The sequence below is a fragment of the Chamaea fasciata genome, unplaced genomic scaffold (genome assembly GCF_029207755.1).
Source record: "Chamaea fasciata isolate MVZ Bird 193981 ecotype frontalis unplaced genomic scaffold, bChaFas1.0.hap1 SCAF_9, whole genome shotgun sequence".
Classification (NCBI taxonomy): Eukaryota; Metazoa; Chordata; class Aves; order Passeriformes; family Sylviidae; genus Chamaea; species Chamaea fasciata.
This window is the reverse complement of record NW_027094094.1, coordinates 6,729,533-6,751,301: the sequence shown is the minus strand read 5'-3', so window position 1 is coordinate 6,751,301 and position 21,769 is coordinate 6,729,533. Positions and strand designations below refer to the sequence as shown.

Genomic DNA, 21,769 nt, shown 5'->3' with positions numbered 1-21,769 from the left:
GCTCTTACCAGGGAATATGATCTCAAGTAATTCTGACTGTAATTAAGACACAGCACTCCTTAAATTCAGAAGGTTTTCGAAGACTTCAGGATGAGATGAAAAGAAATTCCGTTTTACCTTTTGCTGGTGTTGAAGCCTCTCTTCTTCTAATGTGTGGGTCAGCTTAGCATTGTCATCCAAAGCCTTCAAAAGCTGTTGATCAGGAGCAGAATTTTGCAGAAGCAACTGGCTCTGTCTTTTCATCTTGTTTTGTTCAATAAACATCTGCCAAAACAAGCCCACCCCCAACAAAAACAATAGTCAAGCAGGCACAGTCTAATGCTAAATGGCAACTGGAAAGAAAATGAGATATTAACATCGTGTTAATGTGGCAGGAATAACGAGGAAGAAGCTGAGAAGGAAGGGGAAAGGAAGGGGAAAGGAAGTTTGAGAGCAATATTCACAAGAGTTAAGCTCACACTGAAAGGAACCAGGTGTTTGCTCAGAACCACCCACTGCTGCACCTCAATTACCCACATGTTGGCAGCATTCAGAACGTAGACACATCTCAATTCTGTTTCCTGGAAATGAGAACAATCTGAGCCCCATTCTGGGGAGCTCTGGAAACACTAAAAGAACTCTAGATGGAAGATAAAATATCTCTGAATTCACAGGCTATCTTCTCAAACACATTGGCAAGCCTTGGCATAAAGCCACTCCCTTGAGGCTATGTGGTTATGTGAATGATGGAAAATCATTTCTTCAGGAAACGAATTTCAGTCCATGTCTGTGTAATCAGCGTAGGCACTTGCCCTGGGAAAAAGCTTTTCAGGACAATTTTTCAGCCTTTTATTTCTGATCCTTGTGTTCCTTCCTCTTCCCAAGTTATAGTTTTGATGTGGCAAATGAATGCATTGCGGGGTGCGGGCAAAAATCAAAAGGTCTAGAGACCTGACATTGATAAAAAAAATCACACACTCTTCACTTCAGAGGTGCAGAAGTTTTCAGCATATGCAGTTTCCCTAAGAGATCTCTTCCTCCCAGACTGTTTAGGAACTAAAAAAAAAAAAAGATTCCGACAAAAAAATTCCTACTGAATTTATTCTGCACCTTGACATCTCCTTCAGGTAGAGGTTTTCCCCCAGGCAACACAGGCTTCCACTCGACAAACTCAGCTGTGCCTGTTCTTAGAGCAGAAACAGGGACTGGGTCATGCTGAGGTTTCACTGAGTGTGCACAGGTCAGCAGAGCCACGTCTGGCAGCAGAACAGAGAACAGCCTGAGAATGCAGGTACTCCCTCAGACTGCAAAAACACTGTTGCAGAGCTCAGCAAAAGCAAGGAGATATTTTACAAGTTATAGAAATGCAAAAGTGCCATGACATCTTTTCAGATTCCCATCCTATTTATGCACAAACCAGAATTACAGATAGGACAGCTTCTTCCCCTCTGGTGCCACTGCAATGCTCTGTGATTTCTTTCTTTTAATACAATCAGATATAAAGCATGAGCTGATGCTTGTGGCAAGCATTCTTTGCACAGACACTTCAGCTGAGCCTCCCCAGCAAGCAGCTCTGTGCAGACACACCGAGAAAACCACTGACCGTGCTGAACTTTTCCCTGCCCTCGCAGCCTGGCTGACCCCGCATGCCAGGAGGAGTCAATTGATGCAGCCCTAACAGCAATAAAACCTGCAGTGAACACTCCACTGGGCAAAGCTGTGCCATGGGGGCAGGCAGCAAAGGACTGGAAGCATTTGATGGAGAGGAAATGATGAACGTAGGCGCTGCTGCTGCACTTCGTTATAAAACAAACGGGAACAAACTGCTGACAGTGCAAAGTCAAATGCGCACTGGACATCAGCTCTCTGTCCACAAACCCTGCCACTCAAACCAATTTATGCTCAAGTCACTTTATACTAGTAGGACGGTGGCAAAAACAATTCAAGGGCAAGAGCATATCAGAATCAAAGCTACCCACGACAATCCATAAGGGTTTGCCTCTGTGTTGCAACTCATTCATTTAATACTTCATATTCTTAAAAGAAAACAGCATCTTTGAACATTATACTTGAGAAAGGCCTCTAAATCACTGCAAAACAACTCAACACTGTCTCAAAATTTTCTGTGCTCCTGTTAAGTCACTCACAGAAGTTATTTAACCCTGACAGAAAACAACCTCTCTCCAGAAGCCAGCTTCAGCAAACATCACAGCTCACCCACTGGGAACTTTCAAAGCAAAGTGCAAAGTGAAAACCTGGATTTTTTTTTTTTTTTGAAATCTGAAAAATAGTTTAAGGTGATCAATTCAAGATTTTTATCCACCAAGTTTCTGCCACTAAATCCAACCAGAGTTGTTCCAGCCTGAGGGAGCAGAAAGCTGCCAAAACAAGAAGAAATCAAGTAGAGCAACTTGATTTCTTCAACTTGAGCAGATACTTCACCAAGTGTAGAAAATTCACATTCACTTTGTTTCATGTTCTTCTGCAACAAAATGATAAAAATCCTTTTCAAGACCTGGATGAAAACTTTTTCATTCAGAAGCTTTCACATCAAGTCCTGCATTTTCAATTAGCTTTATAAATTGCTTTCGTGATATTGCAAATATGTTCCTGCTCACAAATACGAAAGTGTCTTTAACATCACGGAAAAAAAATTTTGATTATAAGGTAATGCTGCAATCAGACACATGGGAACCAAATTCTCACGGGGAGTCCCATCCATCTCAGAAGTTACTTACACAATTTCTCTAAGTGCCAACATTTTCAAAGTGGAAGGGACAAAACCAGACAGGACAGTTGTGTCAATCAGGCTGGTGGTACTGATTCCAAGTTTCTGAGAGGCTGCAGTGTTTGACAGAGGACAAAAAAGACCCTTCCAAATTAATTCTAACTTAAAATTTAAAAAATCAATTCCTGCTTCAGCAGGGCGGAAACCTGACCGCCTGCACGACCCTGAATATTAATTAAAGTGACTGCTGAAAGGGCAAAACAGCTACTAACGAGATTATTTGGACTAGGTGGAATTTAACCAATTGATGGATTAGTTCCGACTTTGCCACCTGCTAGACAATTATCTGCAGAGCATCCCAATCAACGCTGGAAACACAGGTCGATAGTGCAGGAATCTACTGAAAACCACGCCTGCAGCTGAAGGCAGATCACAAAAAAGGAAAACAGTTTGCTTACACCTCTCAGTCTGATTTTTAAAATCACCCATTGTTGTGCAAACCAGTTATGGATCTTCCTCTCCCTGTAAAGAGAAGCTGCAAAGCACAGGAAATCTGGGAGCTGGCCACTTTCCATCAGCAGAGTTGTCACAAGAACTGGGGAGGTGGAAAGAAGGGGGTGAAAATAAAAGAAGTTTTTCCCTTGACCTCAGTGAGGCCATACCTCATTCTCAGCCCCTTACCCGACAGAGCGTTCACTGCAGCTGTTTTTTGTTTACAGCAGGGCTGAAAAAGGAATTCTTCCTCATTAAAAAAGTTAGAAAGCAACTCTGTTAGTGTCAAATCCCTGGGAACACCAACCCTCGTTCATGGAAGGTTCAGGATAAAACTGGATGCTTTCCAACCAACTCTTCTCCCAGGAGCAAAACAATGACAAAAGAAATTCTTTAATATCCATGTGTGGCTACACTTCCATCCATACGTCCTTTGGGTATTTGCTGTGAGCAATAACCTGTCTTAGCTACAGTTTGAAGGGAGAAAAATGTCCCAATACAGCAGGTGTTTGGTTGCATAAAGTAAAATAAAAATCAGTGGCACGCTGGCCATTATAAACAGATTAACAAAAGGTAAGTAGCAAGGCAGAGTCTAACTTGGGAAGTGTCAAACAGAAGAGAAGATCCCTCAGCTGAGCAGCTGGTCCTTTTCTCAATGCTCAGCAGCACTGCCCCATTCCCTCCACAGCCTGGTGAGGAATCAGTGAGTCACAGAAGGGTAACCCAGTCACATTTGTCAGTTTACAGGAGCTGATGCCTTTTGCATTATGTGCACCCCAAAGCCTTACAGCTTGTGTTCAGACCTCAAGTAAGTCCCAAGAGAGGAAGGATCAAGGCATTTGTATTTGTATGTTTCCCCAAAAGAACAGGCTGTTTGAAGGATTTTATGTGATGGCGAGGACAGAGTGATCATATCTAATTATGGCTTGACAGGACACTAAGTGGCTCGAAAGTTAGGAACAAAATACAATCCAGGTATGGTTTTTAGTTCAATGGCTAATCAGGAAAAAAAAATATATACACTCCTTTAGTGGAGTCAAAGTCTAACCTAGTTGTATTAAGTGAGCAGTGTGACCATGAAATAGGACACATGCCTAATATGGACAACCACGAGTCACTCATAGATGATGCATAATAGTTCTGAACAATAAAGATACAATCCAGTTGATTTTAGTTACCTGGCTAATTGTCAGACAGCTTCTGAAGAGACTTTCTAAAGAGCTCCAAGCTGCAGCATTAGGAAGTTTTGTGGCTCAAAAGAAGAGGTCTAATTCAGTCAGAATGGGAGAACTGGAGTAGATGAGTTAAGCCTATTTTTTGCCCATCATTTGCTTCTCACCACAGAAGTACTAGGAGCATGTACTTCAGAGTGTGAGCAGACTGTATTCCCATCAACAATGTGACTTCCTTAAAAACAGAACATTATTTATTTTACCAGCCTGTTCTGTACAAAAGGGTTTCTCAAACTACAGCACTCATTCTTCACTTATGAGGCATAACTGCACAAAATGCAGGGGAAAAATAATCCCTATTGTTATTTATTTCTTCATTTCCTGTAGGTTTTTTTTGTCATGGTAGAAGCATAGTGATACATTCTATAATGCTCACGGCCTTACAGCATTTAGAGACCATCTAAGAGACTCAGAAGTAGATCATACACTACACAAAAAAGGAAGAAACATCTTCACTTTGCTTCCCCCCACAGACTAATTGCCTGAACAAAAAGAGAGGAGGTGGAAAGAGAAAAGAGACCAAAGAGTTTCCTAGAGCATACATCTGTTACCATTCCCCAAGCTTCTTCCTAGGAAAAAGCTTGATGAAACACATTAGCATTACATCATGCTTCAAAAGTGGTAACATCCAAGCTCAGGAGAATTCGAGTACTAACTACTTATGTCTCTTTAATTATTAAATCCAGTTCAGTCAGCTGGACTGCAAATTAATTATCTTCAGATACCAATTGCAGTTGAACTATCCTCAGTAGAGCACAGAGTGTGGCACTTGCAAGCACGGAGCTGCTTCTCCAGTGCTGGTTTTGCACTCACAGATGTAATGTGTTACTGCAAAAGTCCTCACAAATTAACCCAAAAGGTCACAAATGCATCTGAGGAAGAGGTCTTCGGGAGCTCATGTCATCAAGATAACCAAACCCACTGCATGCAACCTCATGAGTAGTGGCTAAGAGTGACAATGATTTTCTCCAAGGACAGTCACCGTGTATTTTTCAATACAGGAAGATTCAGTCCCAGGGTAAGTAAAGTCACCCGTGCACTGGCCCAGGAATGGGATGCAGGTATTTTGAGGAAAAACAAGTTAAACACACACATTTTGTTGTGCAATACTTACTTAAAAGCACAAACACCTGTAGGATGGTGTAAGCATTGAGAAAGGGAAAGTCAACGGAAAGATGAACGATGCACATTGGAGATTCACTGAATTGTTTTAATTCATCAGGACCATAGTTCCTTTGAATGCAGCCTTTCAACTTCTTAACTGTGAACTGCTTTACAGGTTACCACAAACACTTGGGAAACCTTTCTTTTCTTTTTCCAGTTGTGCATTTTGAGCAAAAGCCTGCACAAGTCTCAGAAGTGAAAGGAACCCCAACAAAATGCTCAGCAGTTTGACACTTCATTTCCATTTGCCCAAGATACAGAGGGCAGGAAAAAAGTCTGCTCAATGTCAACTTGAGAGCACACTGTTCCTTCTCCATGAGGTTTCCAGAGCACTTCTGGGGCAGGGATTCTCTCTCCACCAGCATACACTAATAATAAACTGTTCACTTGTGCTGGTTTTGGCTGGAAGAGCTGATTTTCTTCATAGTAGCTGCTATGGGGCTGTGTTTTGGATTTGTGCTGAAAACAGCATTGATAATAGAACGGTATTTTCATTATTGCTGGGCAGTGCTTGCATGGAATCAAGGCCTTTTCTGCTCCTCACCCCACCCCACAGTGAGTGAGCTGGGGGGGACACAGCCAGGACAGCTGACCCCAAGTGCCCACAGGGGTAGTCCAGACCGTGCAGCATCATGCTCGGCATGTAAAGCTGGGGGAAGCAGAAGGCAGAGGGGGACACTCAGAGTGATGGTGTTTGTCTTCTCAAGAGGCTGTTGTACCTAATGGAGCCAGGCTTTCCTGGAGAAAGCTGAGCATATGTCTGCCCATGGGAAGCAGTGCAGGAATTTCTTGTTTTGCTTTGCTTTTGGGCGTAGCTTAGCTTTTAACTTTAGCTAAGTCTTTAGTCTTTCCTTAAGACTTAGGAAACTGCCTTTATCAAAACCCATGAGTCATCTCATTTTTAACTTCCAATTTTCTCCCCCATCCTACTGGGGGAAGGTGGACAAGCAGCTCTGTGGGGCTGACTTGCCAACCTGGGCTTAAACCCCAACACCACTTTATATAATATTGTTGCAAGGCAGGATGTATGTTTAATAAACCACTCATGCAAGATTATTTTGTTACACTCATGAGATTTTTACATCGCTAAGAGTTTCAATTTGCTTCTCACACTGTGTTCTTCCACTTTTGGCTTGCTTTGGCTGCATGCATTGTATTTTGCTCATCTTTGTGGGAGAGTGCTTTTCAGGGCTACCTCTGTATTATTGCAATGGCCTTCAAGATACTCTCAGCCTTCCTTTGTTTTCTTATAAACTGCTCCACAGACAGCTGAGAGATCTTAAAGTGTCTCTTAAAACCTGACACTAGAATTCAGGTTAAGCTTGCCAAGATTCCTGTGTTAACCAACCCTGTTTTATTCAGGAAGATACAGATTTTTCCATGCCTCCGCCCCTTACACACTCTATTTATTTAGTGCTTTTATGCAGATTCCTGTACCTTTCACAATGGATTGTGACTCACTTCAAAACCTCTCTCCTTTTCCTTCCCCCTCTCCACACCAGAGCTGACAATATTTACTCAGTTTCTTTAGAACCTCTAAAGAGCATGAATTCTAATGTTTGAAGTTGGATCGCTTTTGATTAATTAAATATATATTATGGTGGTGCCAGCAGCATGACTATAATTAAAGCTGTATTGCATGTTTTTCTTTATTTTAATCAAAAGCTCTGATCTTCAAGTGTTCCCTCACTCCTATATGTGCCTGCTCCCTCCCTCTCTTGCTCCATGTCTCCGCTCTCCCCATCTGTGCTCACTTCTGCACACACGCTCACCTGCCTGTAATCTCTCACACCTGCACTCCCAAGTGCTCCTGTTCTGTGGAGAATCCTCCTCACCTCTTAGAAGGGCAGGAGGGCCGAGGGGATCCCTCTGCAAAGCAGCCCCCAGCAGCCACTCCCCTGGTCCCTCCCAGGGCAGCCGTAATGCAAAGACAGAAGATGAAGCTGTGCCATGGAGAAAGGGAAAGGGCTGAGTCTGAATGCGTGGGCTACCACACCTTGAGGGCAAACTGAAGGTGCTTCAGCCCCTTGGACAGGCAACATGCCCACCACCAAACAGGCACCTCCACAGGCAGCAGTTCTGTATTTTACTGAGCCAAAACACACGTGGCTGTTTGAGACATCACAAACACTGATACAAAACACTAAGATGTGCCATTTTTCAGCTGCAGTGACGGCCACGTTACCTGGAGCCTTTTTCCTTTCTTCAAGTGCTCCGAACAAATCAAGAACAAAGCACTGAACACACAGTGTTGCCCTTTACTCAAAGCTTCTCCTGATGCTGCACAGTTTATCACAACCAACTACTGTGGCTTTTGCAAAATCCAAGTGAAACTCCAGCAGACATTTTAAGGTTTAATAGAAACATTTTACAGAGACAGAGAAAACAGGCAGCTAATGAAAGCAAGCAGAAAAATCCCTGAACATCCTTAGCATAATCCAAACACAGCTACTGTAAGCACATCCTAGAAAACTCAGCTCTCCAAACACAGCTGTGACCTTGCCACGCGATCCCTGAGAGAGGAAGCTCCCACAGCCTCACTCGAGCTGAAGCTGCTGTGGATGCAGTTGTGGGCCAGAGCCAGTCTGATGTCTCAGGCCACTCAGGGGGCACCATCCGTGTGAATTCAGGCAATGATAACAGGTTTTTTAAGTGATTTTAAATATTGGTTCCCCAAACATGAATCAGCAATGCCTTTGTTGTCACAAGGTCATGTATTTTAAAAACTGCTCTTAAAATCTTTCTGAACAGCACAACACCACAGGAAGACAAGCAGGTACAGAAAGGGAAGAATAATGCAGGCCTGAAGTTCACTGTTGTAGTGATTCCATTTTGGATAAGAAAACTTTATGGAATGAAAACCTTCAAGTGAACAGCTACTCTGACAGTTTGCACCAACAGAAGCCCATATTCTGGAAGAGGAAATAACTAAATAATGACAAAACCCAAGAAATACTTGTTTGTAAATAATCAGCATTTCTTTGGCATTATACATAAGTTGCCTGTCAGTTCCCATTAAACAATTACAAAAAATACTTTCAATATAATCTTTCAAAATGTGTCCCTCAATTGATGCTGTAGTTTTGCAACACCATTTTTAGGAGTCCACAGATTTTTTTCAGGAAAAAACACAGTCCTTCAAATTCTATCACTAGAAAGACAGCTAATTCCTCCAGGTTCCAACCACATCTTCCACATGGGGATGTTCTAGCAAACTAAGCCCATGATAAATTCAAAGCCTTGCCTTGAAAGGCAACATAGGTAAGATTGCATGAATAATTTCAAAGTGCTTTCTAAATGCTTGTCGAAACAGTAAACTCGTTTTTATGGATGAAATACAGATGTTACCTAAGTAGTATGTGGGGCTGGAAAAGAGCTGGGAATTGAAATCCAAGTCATCTAGGCTTTTAAGGTTTTGCCCACCTGCAATGTCTTCATCTTCTCCTTGACTACTCACCTCTTGTGCAAATGACTCTGCTTTCTTCCGCAGGTTCTTCTCCAGCTCAAAGTTTTCATGAAGCTCTTCATATTCCTCTACTGCCAGCACAGACACTGTTTATGAGAATAAAACAAGATCAGAAGGAAAAGTGGAACAGATCAAAAGAAGCAGCACTGTTTGATTTACCCAGATAAGCTGCTATTCCCTGGTACCATGAATCCTCGACTGACAGCATGACCTAGTTTTACATTTCCATATACAGTCTTCTTTGCAGTATTTGTCCTAAACCTCACCACATACATGCACAATTACTAATCTTCTGAACAGAGTAACACTCCTTTTCAAACTCAAAATCTCCAGTAACAGGCATCAAGTACCACAGACCATATTTTGCCTCTCTTTGCCTCAAAAGAGCTTTGCTGAATTATCAAAGATTATGTTATCCTTGAGGAATCTGTATTTGTTTACCTGGTTTGGAGATGAGCATAACAGTTTTAAAGGTAGGTACAGTAAGTGTTAATTTAGACAGTGGGATACATGTCCCAGGATACCTGACTCTCAAAATGATGCTAACTTAATAAAGCAAATAAACAAAAACCCACCACACACACACAAGAATACCCAAAAAAACCCCCACATCCTTAGAAAGATTTAAGATAAATTCATCAACTCTGACTGAAATGCACTGAGTGCACAGCTCCAACACAGTCCCACATAAACACAGGATACAGGAGGTATTGAATACTTTGGTAGCTCATTTCATGCATACAAAAAAAAATTCTTGCTTTAATTTAACTCTTCCTTCCAGGAAAACAGGCAAATGTGAAACCAGGGGTTGTTCTTTTGATAATGCTTACAAAAAAAGAAAAAATTTCAGAAAATGTTCATCTGCCATACTATCCCATCAAAAGCTTCAAGCTAATCTGTTTAATCAACTGTTCTGGAGTCTGGTGTTTTAAAAGCCTTCAAGAACTGCCTGTCATAGGTTTAAGAGATGCAGACAGATGGAGGGGTAAGAGATGGACACCTGGAGAAAGCTTACAGGATGTGCCCTACTGTATCTCAGCCAGACCCACTGTCTTCCACTTCAGGAAAATGGAAAACACACAATGAGGCTTTTTACCAAACAATTTTTAATTTCTTAAGGCTTAGTAAGCAACAAGAGGAAAGGGCAGAGTAATCCAAGACACTAAAAACTTTTTCCTCTCCTCTAAACTTCTTTGGGATCAACTATTACTCATGTAGAAGCACTCACCTTCATTAAGCAAAGGTTTTCCTTTGCCCCTGCCCTAGTTTGCCACATGTGCCACACAGGAAAAGGTTTCCCCATTCTCACCCACCACCTGCTATTTCTACTGTCACATTTTCCTGGACTACAGAGTCTGGAGCAGTCCATGAGTTGATGCAGTGCCTGCAGCAGTAGGGTCAAGTGTCAGATCTGGACCACAGTCACTGTTCTGTAACCTACTCTTTGTACTTCAACAAAAAAAAACTCTGCAGCTTCTGCAAAGGATGTAGCAAACCGCTGAAGAACCTGCTGGGACTACACACCTCTGTTACATTTCTCCAACAGTTTTTGTTGCTTATTAACTTCGGTTGTCAAAACAGCCTTTTCTTCTTTCAACTTATTTACCTAGGAAAGTATAAAGAGCACATCAAAACCAAGAGCATTTTAGTTAATAAGGCATAAGACATACAGAACATACATAATGCAAGCAGTATTTTGCTGTCAGTAGCTCTGTTTCCTAGGTTTGGTTTGATGCTGGGGTTCCCAGTGGGATGGAAAGCATTTCCACTCCACCTTACAGATGTTATAACAGATGTCATAAAGGGTTATGAACTAATCTTCCAGCATGTTCCAGTCACAGCTGCAAATACATAATCTTTGGAACCTTTCAGGATCAGCTGCCATAGCACCTGGTTGAAAAGTTACTGGACTGTTTGCATTTTAATATAGTCAGACTCCTGTTTGGTATTGTTTTATTTTGTTGTTGTTGTTGTTTTTTCTCCTGGGCTCTGTTTATTGTCCAAGTGCTGTCAGCTGTGTCTTTCTGAAGGCAAGTGTGGCATAGACAGGAAGAGCCACTAAGTGCTGATTGCATCAGTACATGCCTTTTCCAGTTTTCAAGCAGGAATGAAACTCTGCTGGCTTGAAAAGCCAATTTGCTGGTCTAATTAATCATGACACAGCATTGCCAATGGCTAAACTTAAGGATATACTCAATGAAGTAGCACCAGTGATTAAACTACGTGTTCTATGAAAGTACTTCTTACACATCTATGGGTTTAAAGAAATCCAAAAAAGTCCAGTGGCAGACTGGACTGCGACATAGAGGGTCCCTCGTAGGGCATGCCCTGCATGATCCATCACTGGCAGGACTTGAGATTAGACAGTATTCAATTAACTTCACAACTGAGCGTTTTTAGCAAAATAAGCTACAGAAAGTACCGACTCCACGCTAACATGGTCTCGCCCTCCATGGTACAATACATACTTCTTCAATTACTTCTGCAAGTTTGCACCTCAGGTTTTCCAGTTCAATGGCCAAGGTCTTCTTTTCCTCATGAACAGACACAATCTGATCTCGCAGCTCTACGGTTCGAGCAAGGAAATGAAGAATATATTTTATTCGAAAAACAACAACAAAGGAAATGTCACAGCAATGCAAGTACGGCTGAGTATGAAACACCTGAACCACGGATCAAGCATCAGTTGTAATCAAGGAACTTGCTCAATAATTTATGAGCTTAGCATAAGTGTCAAGTAACAGATCTATAACTGGGCCACAGTTTCAGATTTACTCTGTTGAGGTAAGCTCCTTGTTCAGTCTTGCTGCCTTTATTTGCATTTTGAATGATTCATTTCCTGCTATAACAGGGCCAACCCTGCCACCACAGAGGATCCTCAGTCCTGCTCTTGAAACTGTCACATCACAGAGACTCTGGTATGGAGGCAGCAGAAAGCAATTTTTAAGAAGCATCCTTTAAAACACATTAATGCACTTCAGTTCTTTTTGGATTGTGAGTTCTTGTCACAAGGGAAATAAACAAAACAACAGGCAGTTAATACTTGGGAGGTTTTCACAGAAGAAATTGTCCTGAACAGCTGCCAATTTATAGTCTTTGTAACATTATGTGAACAGAGTCAGAATGTAACCTTTACTGATGGAAGAGCTAATGCTTGTAATTTTCCCCTCAGAAATTTTGTTCCTTAATTATTAAAATATGAAATAAATTAAATTCACAATGGAATAAAACATTTGATTATAATCACTTCTTAACAGATCAGTTTGCATACATAATATATCAAGGTTTAGGTTAACATAAAATCACCACAAAAATCAAAATTTATTGATACATATTAGCTTTCAGTAAGTGCTCTCATTCCCCACCTGCTTCCAGTATTTCACAGCACTGCTGTTCCTTGAATACCAGCCATGAGTTGAGAAAATTGTGGGTAATCAATTGCACATGACGATGACATGCTGGATTGTCATTCTGTTTGGTCTCACATCTTGAAAATGTCCATTCTACACCAGCATCCCCCCTCCCAGTTCTGCAGCCTCAGATTTATTGTCCTCTAAATTAAAAGCATACACTTTCTAAAGAAAATAAAAAGACCTGCTTTCCCAGAAGAATCCTGATACACATTGTCCATTTTACAGATTTGTGCTCTGCAGAGAATTTAATGGGGGAAAAAGGTCTCACTGTAATCTATGGGACTTGGATTAATTCTGGTTTTACAATACATATATCAACCTCACTATGCAGAGAAGAAAGCATATCCACATACCACAGAGAGCCTCAGGTTTTACTACCTTATTTGTGTATCCTTACAGAAAAGTGTTGGGAGGGAAGAAATCATTCCAAGAAACATCCAATACTTTCTTGAATGGTGAGAAGGCTAAAGAACTTAGAAGATCCCCAAAATACCACTTTACATGCTTTAACGAGTTGTTCATCAAGACAGAAGGCAGATACTTCAAAACCTTTCTTCAATATTTCTCTAACTTGACCCTGCCACCCTCCTAACAATGCTCCCATCTGATCTGCAGCCAGTGTTTGCTCAATAAATGTATGCTTGACACCTTCCTCCAGGAAAGGCAGGAGGTATTCCAAAGTCTTATTTCCCATTCAGATGGGGCGCATGGTGTGCATCACACCATTTGCTGCCTTTTCCTACATCTAGAGGATGGAAAACTGATTACAGAAGGGTACTATGACACCTTATTTCTTCGGTGGGGTTGTTTCACAAGCATTTTTACAACACACATCACCTTTCCCCAGAGATACTTTGTACCACTTCACTGAGGCTGCTGCATTGAAAAAGACAATTAACAAGGTCATACTGAAAGTTCAAAAAAGTTGTACTTAAACATTATTGGCTGCACCAAGTTACAATGAAAAAAAAGTGAAATCCTTTTTTTTAAGAAGGCAAACACTTAATCTCTCTTGTCACAAGATCCAGAATGTGGGCATTCCCCTTTTTTCAATACTATGACACAACAATATAAAAATCACGATGACTTCATCACAGGGATGAGAAATGAGGCTGATTTTGGACAATGGGAATATTAAGTGCCTTTCAAAAAAAACCCAGAAATTTCTGAAAAAAAAGAAAAAAGAAAAAAAAAGCATAGATCTGTCTTATCAATATATTTCCGTGCTCTCCAGCTTTGCTGTTTTACCCAGTAGCTCTGGAACATGAATGAAGTTTGTGCATGCAAAGGTACATGATGGAAACAGAAATGGAGAGTTCTGCCTGACAAGCTCTGAAATAATGACATTGCAGTTGAAGGTGATCTTGTCCTTCTGCTTAGCTTTTATTTTGTTAAGCATTTTAGGAAATGTTTCTTTTACTGATTCAGTAGCACTGAGCTCTCTTAGCTGGGTAGATCTCATTTTTCTATTGCATTTAACTTCCTTTGCAGGCTGTATATCCCCCAGCATTTATGTTACACACCACCATCCCACCATGTTCTTAGTCATTCCTGGAAATCCTCTGATTCTCACCACTTCCAGAAGCAGGACTTGGAACAAGACCAATCTCTGCTCCAAACCAACAATGCTGCTCTTCAGACAACTTCTGTCTTGCACAATGATGCAGGATCAGCAACAATGCTCACCTTTTATTTGCTGCTGACAGTGCACAGAATTGCATGATCCAGAGGTAGCTTCTGTATCCGTGGATGATTCATCCTCATCAATGTTAATCTCTTCAGTGATAATTTCTGGGCCCAGTTTGGCCATATAAAGCATACTAATTCTTTTCAAGGTTTTATTTTCTTTGTTCAGCTGAAAGGTGAGGAGTACAAACAGTAAGAAGCTAGTTAGCCTGCCTTTAAGCTGCTGGGCAAGAAAAAAATAGTCGACTGGTTTTTGTCCTTTATCTTTAAAAGATCAAACAAAGAAGACAAAAGTAACATTAGATTAAGTTCCATTCGACATTAGAATGGTCTGAAGATGGGGTGCTTGTCCACTTTTTCCTCTGAGAGGCTTGAATTCAACATGATGCTTTATCCATGCCCTTTTTTCCTCTCCAGTACTTACATTTAATAAATACTGTATAGGTTTAAATCAATCAAATCAACTATCACGCTGACTTAATGCTACACGTGCTTTGTGACAGCTGCTTCAGCTCCTCACCTTTAAATATGTACCAGGAGTCCCAGCTGAATGACCTGAAGAACAGCTTGTGCCCCTGAAAGCTCATCTAGTTTTCCAAGTTGGATCAATTGGTTAAATAAAAATTCTTACCTTCTCCTATGCCCTATTTTGCTTATAAACTACAAATACTGCCACTACTGTATTCCTAGTCACAACAGAATTATCTCAAAATTCTTTTGAGTTATTACTGCAGAGTCAACACACAAGATGAGAGACATCTCATGAACTAACTCTTTATGGGTCAGACCACAAGTCAAAACCCACTTTGGGCTGGACGCTTAAACACATGACTGGTGGGTGGATGGTACAGAAGAGATTCTACAAGGCATCTCTGTCTTGATCAAGAAAAAACTGAACAGGAGTCACTGCAAATGCTTAATTCTCATCATTTCTTTCAGTCTCCTGCATCCAGACACCCCACAGCAGCAGTTCTCTGCAGGTGCAGCACAGCCCCAGGCATGTCGGGGTGAGTGTCCACCAGCCAAGCCCTCCCTGTGCTCAGCTTTAAGAATGAGACTCAATTTTCTACTATGACACACCACATGCCAAAGTCAACACTGGACTTCAGAAGTCCAATCTGTATCTTCAAAGAAAACATCCACAGTACAGTTCATTTGACCCTGAATTTTTACCTAAGCAATCATCTCCAATCCTCCTTATCCTCAGCCCTTCAACTATGGGAGATTTATTCAAGGATTTCTTATCCTGTTCCCAAAGAATGGAAGTGAGAAAGTGGGGAGAGTGGTGTGAGGAACCCTACACAGCTCACAGACAGACAGCCCCACGGAGCAAAGTGAGTCTTTGAACTGCCCTTGTACGTGCATTACAGGGGAAGTGCAGAGAAGAAGACAAGTTGCATAAATGTGTTCATTTTCTTACTTATATGCTGATTGTCTATCTTATGAATTCTAATATAGTGTCATTATGCAAACAATTAAGTAAATACCTCCAGAAAGTACATTGCTAATGCATCTAAATTAAAGTGATTTCTTGCTGGTGTGATTTTTACCATATCTAAGGATGTACTTTGGGCAGGGAATGGGGAGGGAGGGAAAAAAAAGAAAGGGAAAAAAAAAAAAAGGCAGTCAGCATTGCTAATGAAATTTGGTTCAAAATTGCTGTAATCCATTTTCTGATGAAGTGGCTCAGATGCATTTTACACAACCAAAAATATATAAGAGAGATAAAAACATTCTTTAATAATAATGCACTTCTGATGAGATGGAATATAGAAAATTACACACTTGCTAAATTCATCAGACTAGACGCAATCAACAGAGCAGTGGAGGTCACCTTTCCCCTGCCCTTGCTTTGCTTTCATAAACAATCACCTGAAATGTAATGCAGTGGTTGACTTTTTCCATTTGATTTAGACACTGAAATGTTCATTATTGTTTTCACACAGAGGAGTTCTAAGACTTATTTTCCATTTAACCTAAATGCATATGAAAACTAGAGATCAGGATGCTGGTCCATGAAAATAGAAACTACATTAAAACGGGTGGTTTTTTTCTTTAAAGGCAGAAATGGTATTCTGCATCTCGCATCTGGCTATTAGTTTTTTGCCACTTCCAAACTCTTTCACAGCTCCACGAGATTATACAGAAACATATAAGGGTCATGCATACAATCTCGAGTTCTAAATAAATTCGTAAACAGGTGAAAAAATAGACCAGAAAGAACAGCATCACCATAATTCTTCTCACCTTAGAAGCCAAAGCCTCAGCACTTTCACGGCATGTCTTCTCAATTTCAAGACTGTTCTGAATACAATTCACTTCCTCAATAACCATGTGAGAAACTAAGGGAAGAGTTCAAAAATTAGTCAGTATTTTCCTGAGATTGACACATGCCTCCCATGATCAGAAACAGCATGTCATCTTTTGCTAACTTTCATTGTAAGCATTTCCAACACAGGGAAGTACATACTTAGATAATCTCCATAGATAGGAACTGTTCTGAGCATCGAATATTTGGGTTGCTCCTTTAAGCAATTCTCTCAAAAAGCCGTGTTTGCAGCATGAGAGGGGCAACTGTAGAACTGAGCATAAACTTATGGAGGCAGAAGACCAGCAGCAGCCTCTTTGACCATCCTCATTCATCATCTTTATTTCACTAACACTTGAGGAATCAGAATGACACCTTCAGGATAATCTCTGAAGATTGCCATCATGACATTTTCAGAAGACTGGCAGCCCTTTATTTTCAAACAGCAGGTTTAACTCAGGTGTATTACAAGGTTTCTTTTCACTTTCTGGTCTGTTTCTTATTGGAAGTCCCTCTGCGCTTGAGCAGGCCCTAAAATGAGCACCTTGGTCTCACCCACCTTCACTGTTCACAACACAGATTCCAACACATTCACAAAATCTCCCCTGAGACCAGGGCCAAGACTGGGCTGTCTAACTGCACCTGGAATGCATGGCTGTGCACTTGATACCACAGCTGGAGAAGCAAGAGACACATCTGCCCTCTTGCACTTAGAGAAACCCTATTACAACTGTGGGTACACATCACTCTGTCAAAGACAGGCAAAAGAATGACCAAAAAGTTTTGGAACAAATCTTGTTTTGTAACACAGGAGATCAATGTGAATCAGAAAGGATTTAAAAGTACAGATACACTTTGGCTTGCAGTTCCACTCAGCTTCCAGCAGTACATATGTACTTTAGTAGCGTTCAAAGTCTAAGAGACAGGTTCAAGGTTGCACAGGGGAGCAAAGCAGAAAAGCCAAGAATGGTTCTCCATTTCTCAGGCTCATTGATGCAATTCTCCCTTGGCTCCTGGCACCCTCATCTAATCCTAAACAGCAGCTTGGACCCTAAATCTGCCAGTCACTGCATGGCACAAATTCCTTCTCAGCCCAGTGTCAGGATTTCAGTGCACAGAAAGAACTACTTGCAGCTGAACAACAGTTTTGGAGCAGGAACAAGGCTGGAAAATACAGTGTAAATACAGAGGATTTTTTTCTAGTATTTCCTTTCCTTTTCATCAAGATAAGCTTTAAAACCCAGACATTTTATACCACTGGGTAGAAAATCCGCCTTGCTCTCTTCCAAGAGTTTTGACCAAAGACTGAATAGAGATATTTAAGCCCTCTCTGATATACAGAGGTCATCCTAATGACTACCAAACAGGACTTCATGATAGGAAAAAGGCCATTAACATATGTTATTTATGCAGCTTTATACTTAATATCAACTGAAGTTTTCATTATCAAAGTTTTGTTGTTACCAGAGGAAACTAGCAACACATCGGTTTGCTGAGTAGCCGCACGAAAGACACAAAATCTAAAAAAAGAAAAGGCAGGGAAGCGTACCGGTAAACCTTGGTCTAAAAACTACACTCACATGAAGTCTTCTACCAGCAGAGCAACCAGACCTCTTTCTTTGATTATCTTTTTATTTCCATTTCTCCTGACTATGGGAAAAATTATCTGCTCCAAATGTGCCGTACCAGCTGCTACATTTGAAAAAGGAAAAGTTTCAGGCAGTACATTTCCCTCTCTCTTCTGTTTTTATTCTACTGAGCCCTGGGAGCTTTGAGCAGTGAGATGCTTTGGGCTGGATGAGGGAGCAGTGGAGACACAGAGCTGCTTCCATTTTACAGACAGGAATCTCAGGGCCTCAAGCAAGGCTAAAGTTGGGAAACAAGGATCGGGCTCTCATGGCAGAACTAGGGATTACTCTTGGTTCATTTAAACTTAATTAACCTGCAATTATGATTAACTCAGGGGAAAAAAGTCTTTCCAAATTAAATACAAAAAATATATTATTTCCTAAGTCTGTCCAAAGTTCTTATTATGTTAATATTAATATTCATAAAGAAGCACTAAGTGGCCTGAAACATCTCTAACCTTGACAGTTTTTTTCAGGGGTAATAATAATCCGCAGCAAATGCAGGCCAACCAAAAACCACTTAACTAATTAGTAGTTGCAGTCACCGAGAAAACATGAATCAACACTGTTATTACAAGTGGCACATTTGAGTGGCATCTAATTATGACTTGATGAGCACGATACTTGCATTATCAACATTACTACTGCATCCCATCAGGGACTAAAAGCCGCTGATGGCATTGACTGCGAGAAACTCCCCCTCAATGGTACTGCAGCACCCAACAATCTCCTTGGCAGGGGCACCCTCACTAAATGACATGTTAAGCATAATTACTGGTAGACATTGTAAATAAACAGGATTGGAAGTGAAAATTGTACCAAGTGCATAAGACACAATCTGACACATTGGAAGTGGCAGCCTTAATTGAGAGTTTCTTTGACTGCTCAAGATCATTTCAACTGCATTTCTCGGAGGACAGTGATTATAACTGTGGAGACAGACGGCATAATGGTATCAGCACTGCTGACAGAGCAGTGAATTAAATTGTATCTGCTGTTGTGTGAAAGCCTTGATGAGAGGTACAGATCCTTAGTGGTCTTATCATTATAACACAATGGTCATGTTGTCATCAACCTTGCTGGCTCCAATTGAAAAGAAATGATTGTGTGTTGAAGCTTTCCCCCCCACCACCACCTTCTATCTCTTGTGCTCAATAGAACCAATTTTCAGAGAGCTATGAAATCACGCAATAGGGCCTAAAATGCAGCTGCTTGGCATACAAACGGGGCCCCATTAAACTGGAATCACACACAATATGTGTTTATGCCAGGAGAACAAATAGAAGCTGAGTACAGGCCAAGTTTATTCACAGACACAAAGCCAATGTAGCTCTTCATCAATATAATTGCCTTTTATATTGTCGTTTAAATAATGGGCTCTATTATTGCTTTAAAATCCTAATATTCCTGGCATTTTATCACTGTGTTTACAAGGTATGTCCTTTAAAAATGTGAAAGGAAGATAAAAGAAACCTATAAAATCTTACAACATCAAATATTACCTCAAATTTTAAATCTTAACTACTTGACATTTTCTGCCACACTCCAGTATTCCTCATATCATAACAAAAACAAAACAGGCAGCCGTTTTTCCAGAGGAATTATACGTCTTAGAGAATGTTCTTGCTTCACAGAACAGTTACCTAAGACCATTCAAGGCAGTAGACAATTCCTGTTGATTTTCAGATTATTTTCCATAATTGTATCACATGAACTACTATAAAACAGAAGTGAGCAAATTCCTCTATTAACACAGCCACACAAAAGTACAGACCATGTGATTTCCTCCTTCTGCATTAACTTCATCCACATTTCTGATGCTTCATCGTGCAGCTCACTGTACTGGCACAAACCAGACATTAACAGACCACAATCCCATTGTAATTGTCTCTTCTAAGGAGCTATTCCACTAGGATACTTCCACTCCCATTAGATGTGCTTTGTTGCTTCCAGACACCACACGGTTTCAATAGAACCGTTACCATCAAAGTGCAAAACTGAATATTGACGTTCTCACAGCCCAGACCAGATAGAACTTGCTCTAAGAATTACCATGTGAGAGCAGTTCATCCTAAAAACCTTTCCTGGTGTGTCTATGCTTAAAGTAGTATCAGTCCTTCATGAGAAAAAAAATGCCATTATTATTATTATTAGGAATCTCAGCAACAGCATCAAATCCCACTCACTTCAAGCATGCATCATTCCAAAAGTCACTTGCAGAATCCACATTTGCACCACTGTATTTTCACCACTTTGCACCTTGAGAATGACTACCTGTGCCAGAGATTACGAATGCTGCAACAGCATTTATTCTGACTGTGGGCAGAGTCTCCCAGGATTAGCTCCTTAAACTCAGCTTTCAAGGAGTAACAGCAAGTGGACCTGAATCTCAGCACTCTTAACACTGCTGTAGAGTGTGCAGAACTATGTTCATAATTGTCTACATCAAGAAAATCCCACTGACATTATCAGCTTACTTTTCTGAAACTCCTCCAGCTTTTTGACAGCTTCATCTCGTTCTTGCTTGATTTTGTCACACTGTAGGAGAAGAGAAAATTGAAATGCAACACTGATCCCAGTTATTTAATTAGCAGTCAGTCACAACACGCAAAATCAACCAAGATCAATTGCCAGGGCAATAATATACAGAAGCCTATCAAAGCATTTCTTTTTTCCTTTCAGCCATGTATGATCGATGGAAATTACGCATAAAAAATTCATTACTCAGAGTACTTCCTAGCCAAACTGGCATGCTGTACTTGATTTGGGTTCTGATTCAGAGCTACTCTGAAAATATTTTAAAGAGACACATTATCCAAAACTGATATAAACAGTTATCCATGTTGAACCAAGAGTAGAAGCAACACTTTGCATGTCAAAAATAGGCCTAAGGTGTAGTTTCTTTAACACAAATAGACTCAGAGAAGAGGCCTACATTTCTGTGCAAGGAAAACCTCAAAACCAATCATCAGGGACATGCTGTTCAATTTCATTACATCATGAGCAAAGTTTCAGCTTTGTGGAGAGAAAGGGATTCATCTTCACATTTTAAAGAGTTCCCATCACCCCGGTTTTATTAATTTTGTGGCTATTGCTAACATTACACAGGCCTGCAATCACTGATCTTATGATGGAACAGTTTCTTCAAACAGAAAGAATAAAACAGATGTTAAATAGAGTTCTCTAAGAAAAGCCATTCCGTAAGTGAATGAAAAAAACACAAAGAAATGAGTAAAATTCACAAGAGACACAGTCAGTGATTAACCACAGTGTGAAAAAACACATGACCCAGGGGGAAGTATGACTGGTACCCAAGGTGCCTCACACACACATCCTTCCTCACACGCGGCTGGGCATGTTCACAGCAATGAACCAACCTAAGACCATGAGTTAACTTCTGGAAGAGATCTGTGTGACTGAGCTCCTTACAGTGAAACTCCAATTACAAGGATGCTGGCCACTGGAACAGAACTGGGTAAAAAAAAAAACAAAACAAAACAAAAAAAAAAAACCAAAAAAACAACCCTGAAATGATTTTGCTCGATTTTCAGTTTTTCCACATGAGGAGCCACTTTGAGTTAGCTGGGAAAGGAGCCTGCTGTTAAGAAACAAGAAGGGGGAGAGCCCGATTCAAAGGCAGCCAAATTCAAGAGAACTCTTCTGTCAGCTACAG

At 40.7% G+C, this 21,769-nt stretch overlaps 1 protein-coding gene across 2 annotated transcripts in view; it reads right to left on the bottom strand.

Moving 5' to 3' along the window:
* The window catches only part of SHTN1 (shootin 1), a 52,846-nt gene that overhangs the window by 18,885 nt on the left and 12,192 nt on the right, over positions 1 to 21,769 (bottom strand). For both annotated transcript variants that reach the window (XM_066190852.1, XM_066190853.1), the window contains exons 3-9: positions 20,574 to 20,634; positions 16,408 to 16,502; positions 14,161 to 14,329; positions 11,530 to 11,627; positions 10,586 to 10,667; positions 9,053 to 9,147; positions 118 to 264 (exon numbers count right to left, since the gene is read on the bottom strand). In XM_066190852.1, the coding sequence (XP_066046949.1) occupies positions 118 to 264; positions 9,053 to 9,147; positions 10,586 to 10,667; positions 11,530 to 11,627; positions 14,161 to 14,329; positions 16,408 to 16,502; positions 20,574 to 20,634 (747 nt within the window). The remainder of the gene's footprint in view (positions 1 to 117; positions 265 to 9,052; positions 9,148 to 10,585; positions 10,668 to 11,529; positions 11,628 to 14,160; positions 14,330 to 16,407; positions 16,503 to 20,573; positions 20,635 to 21,769) is intronic.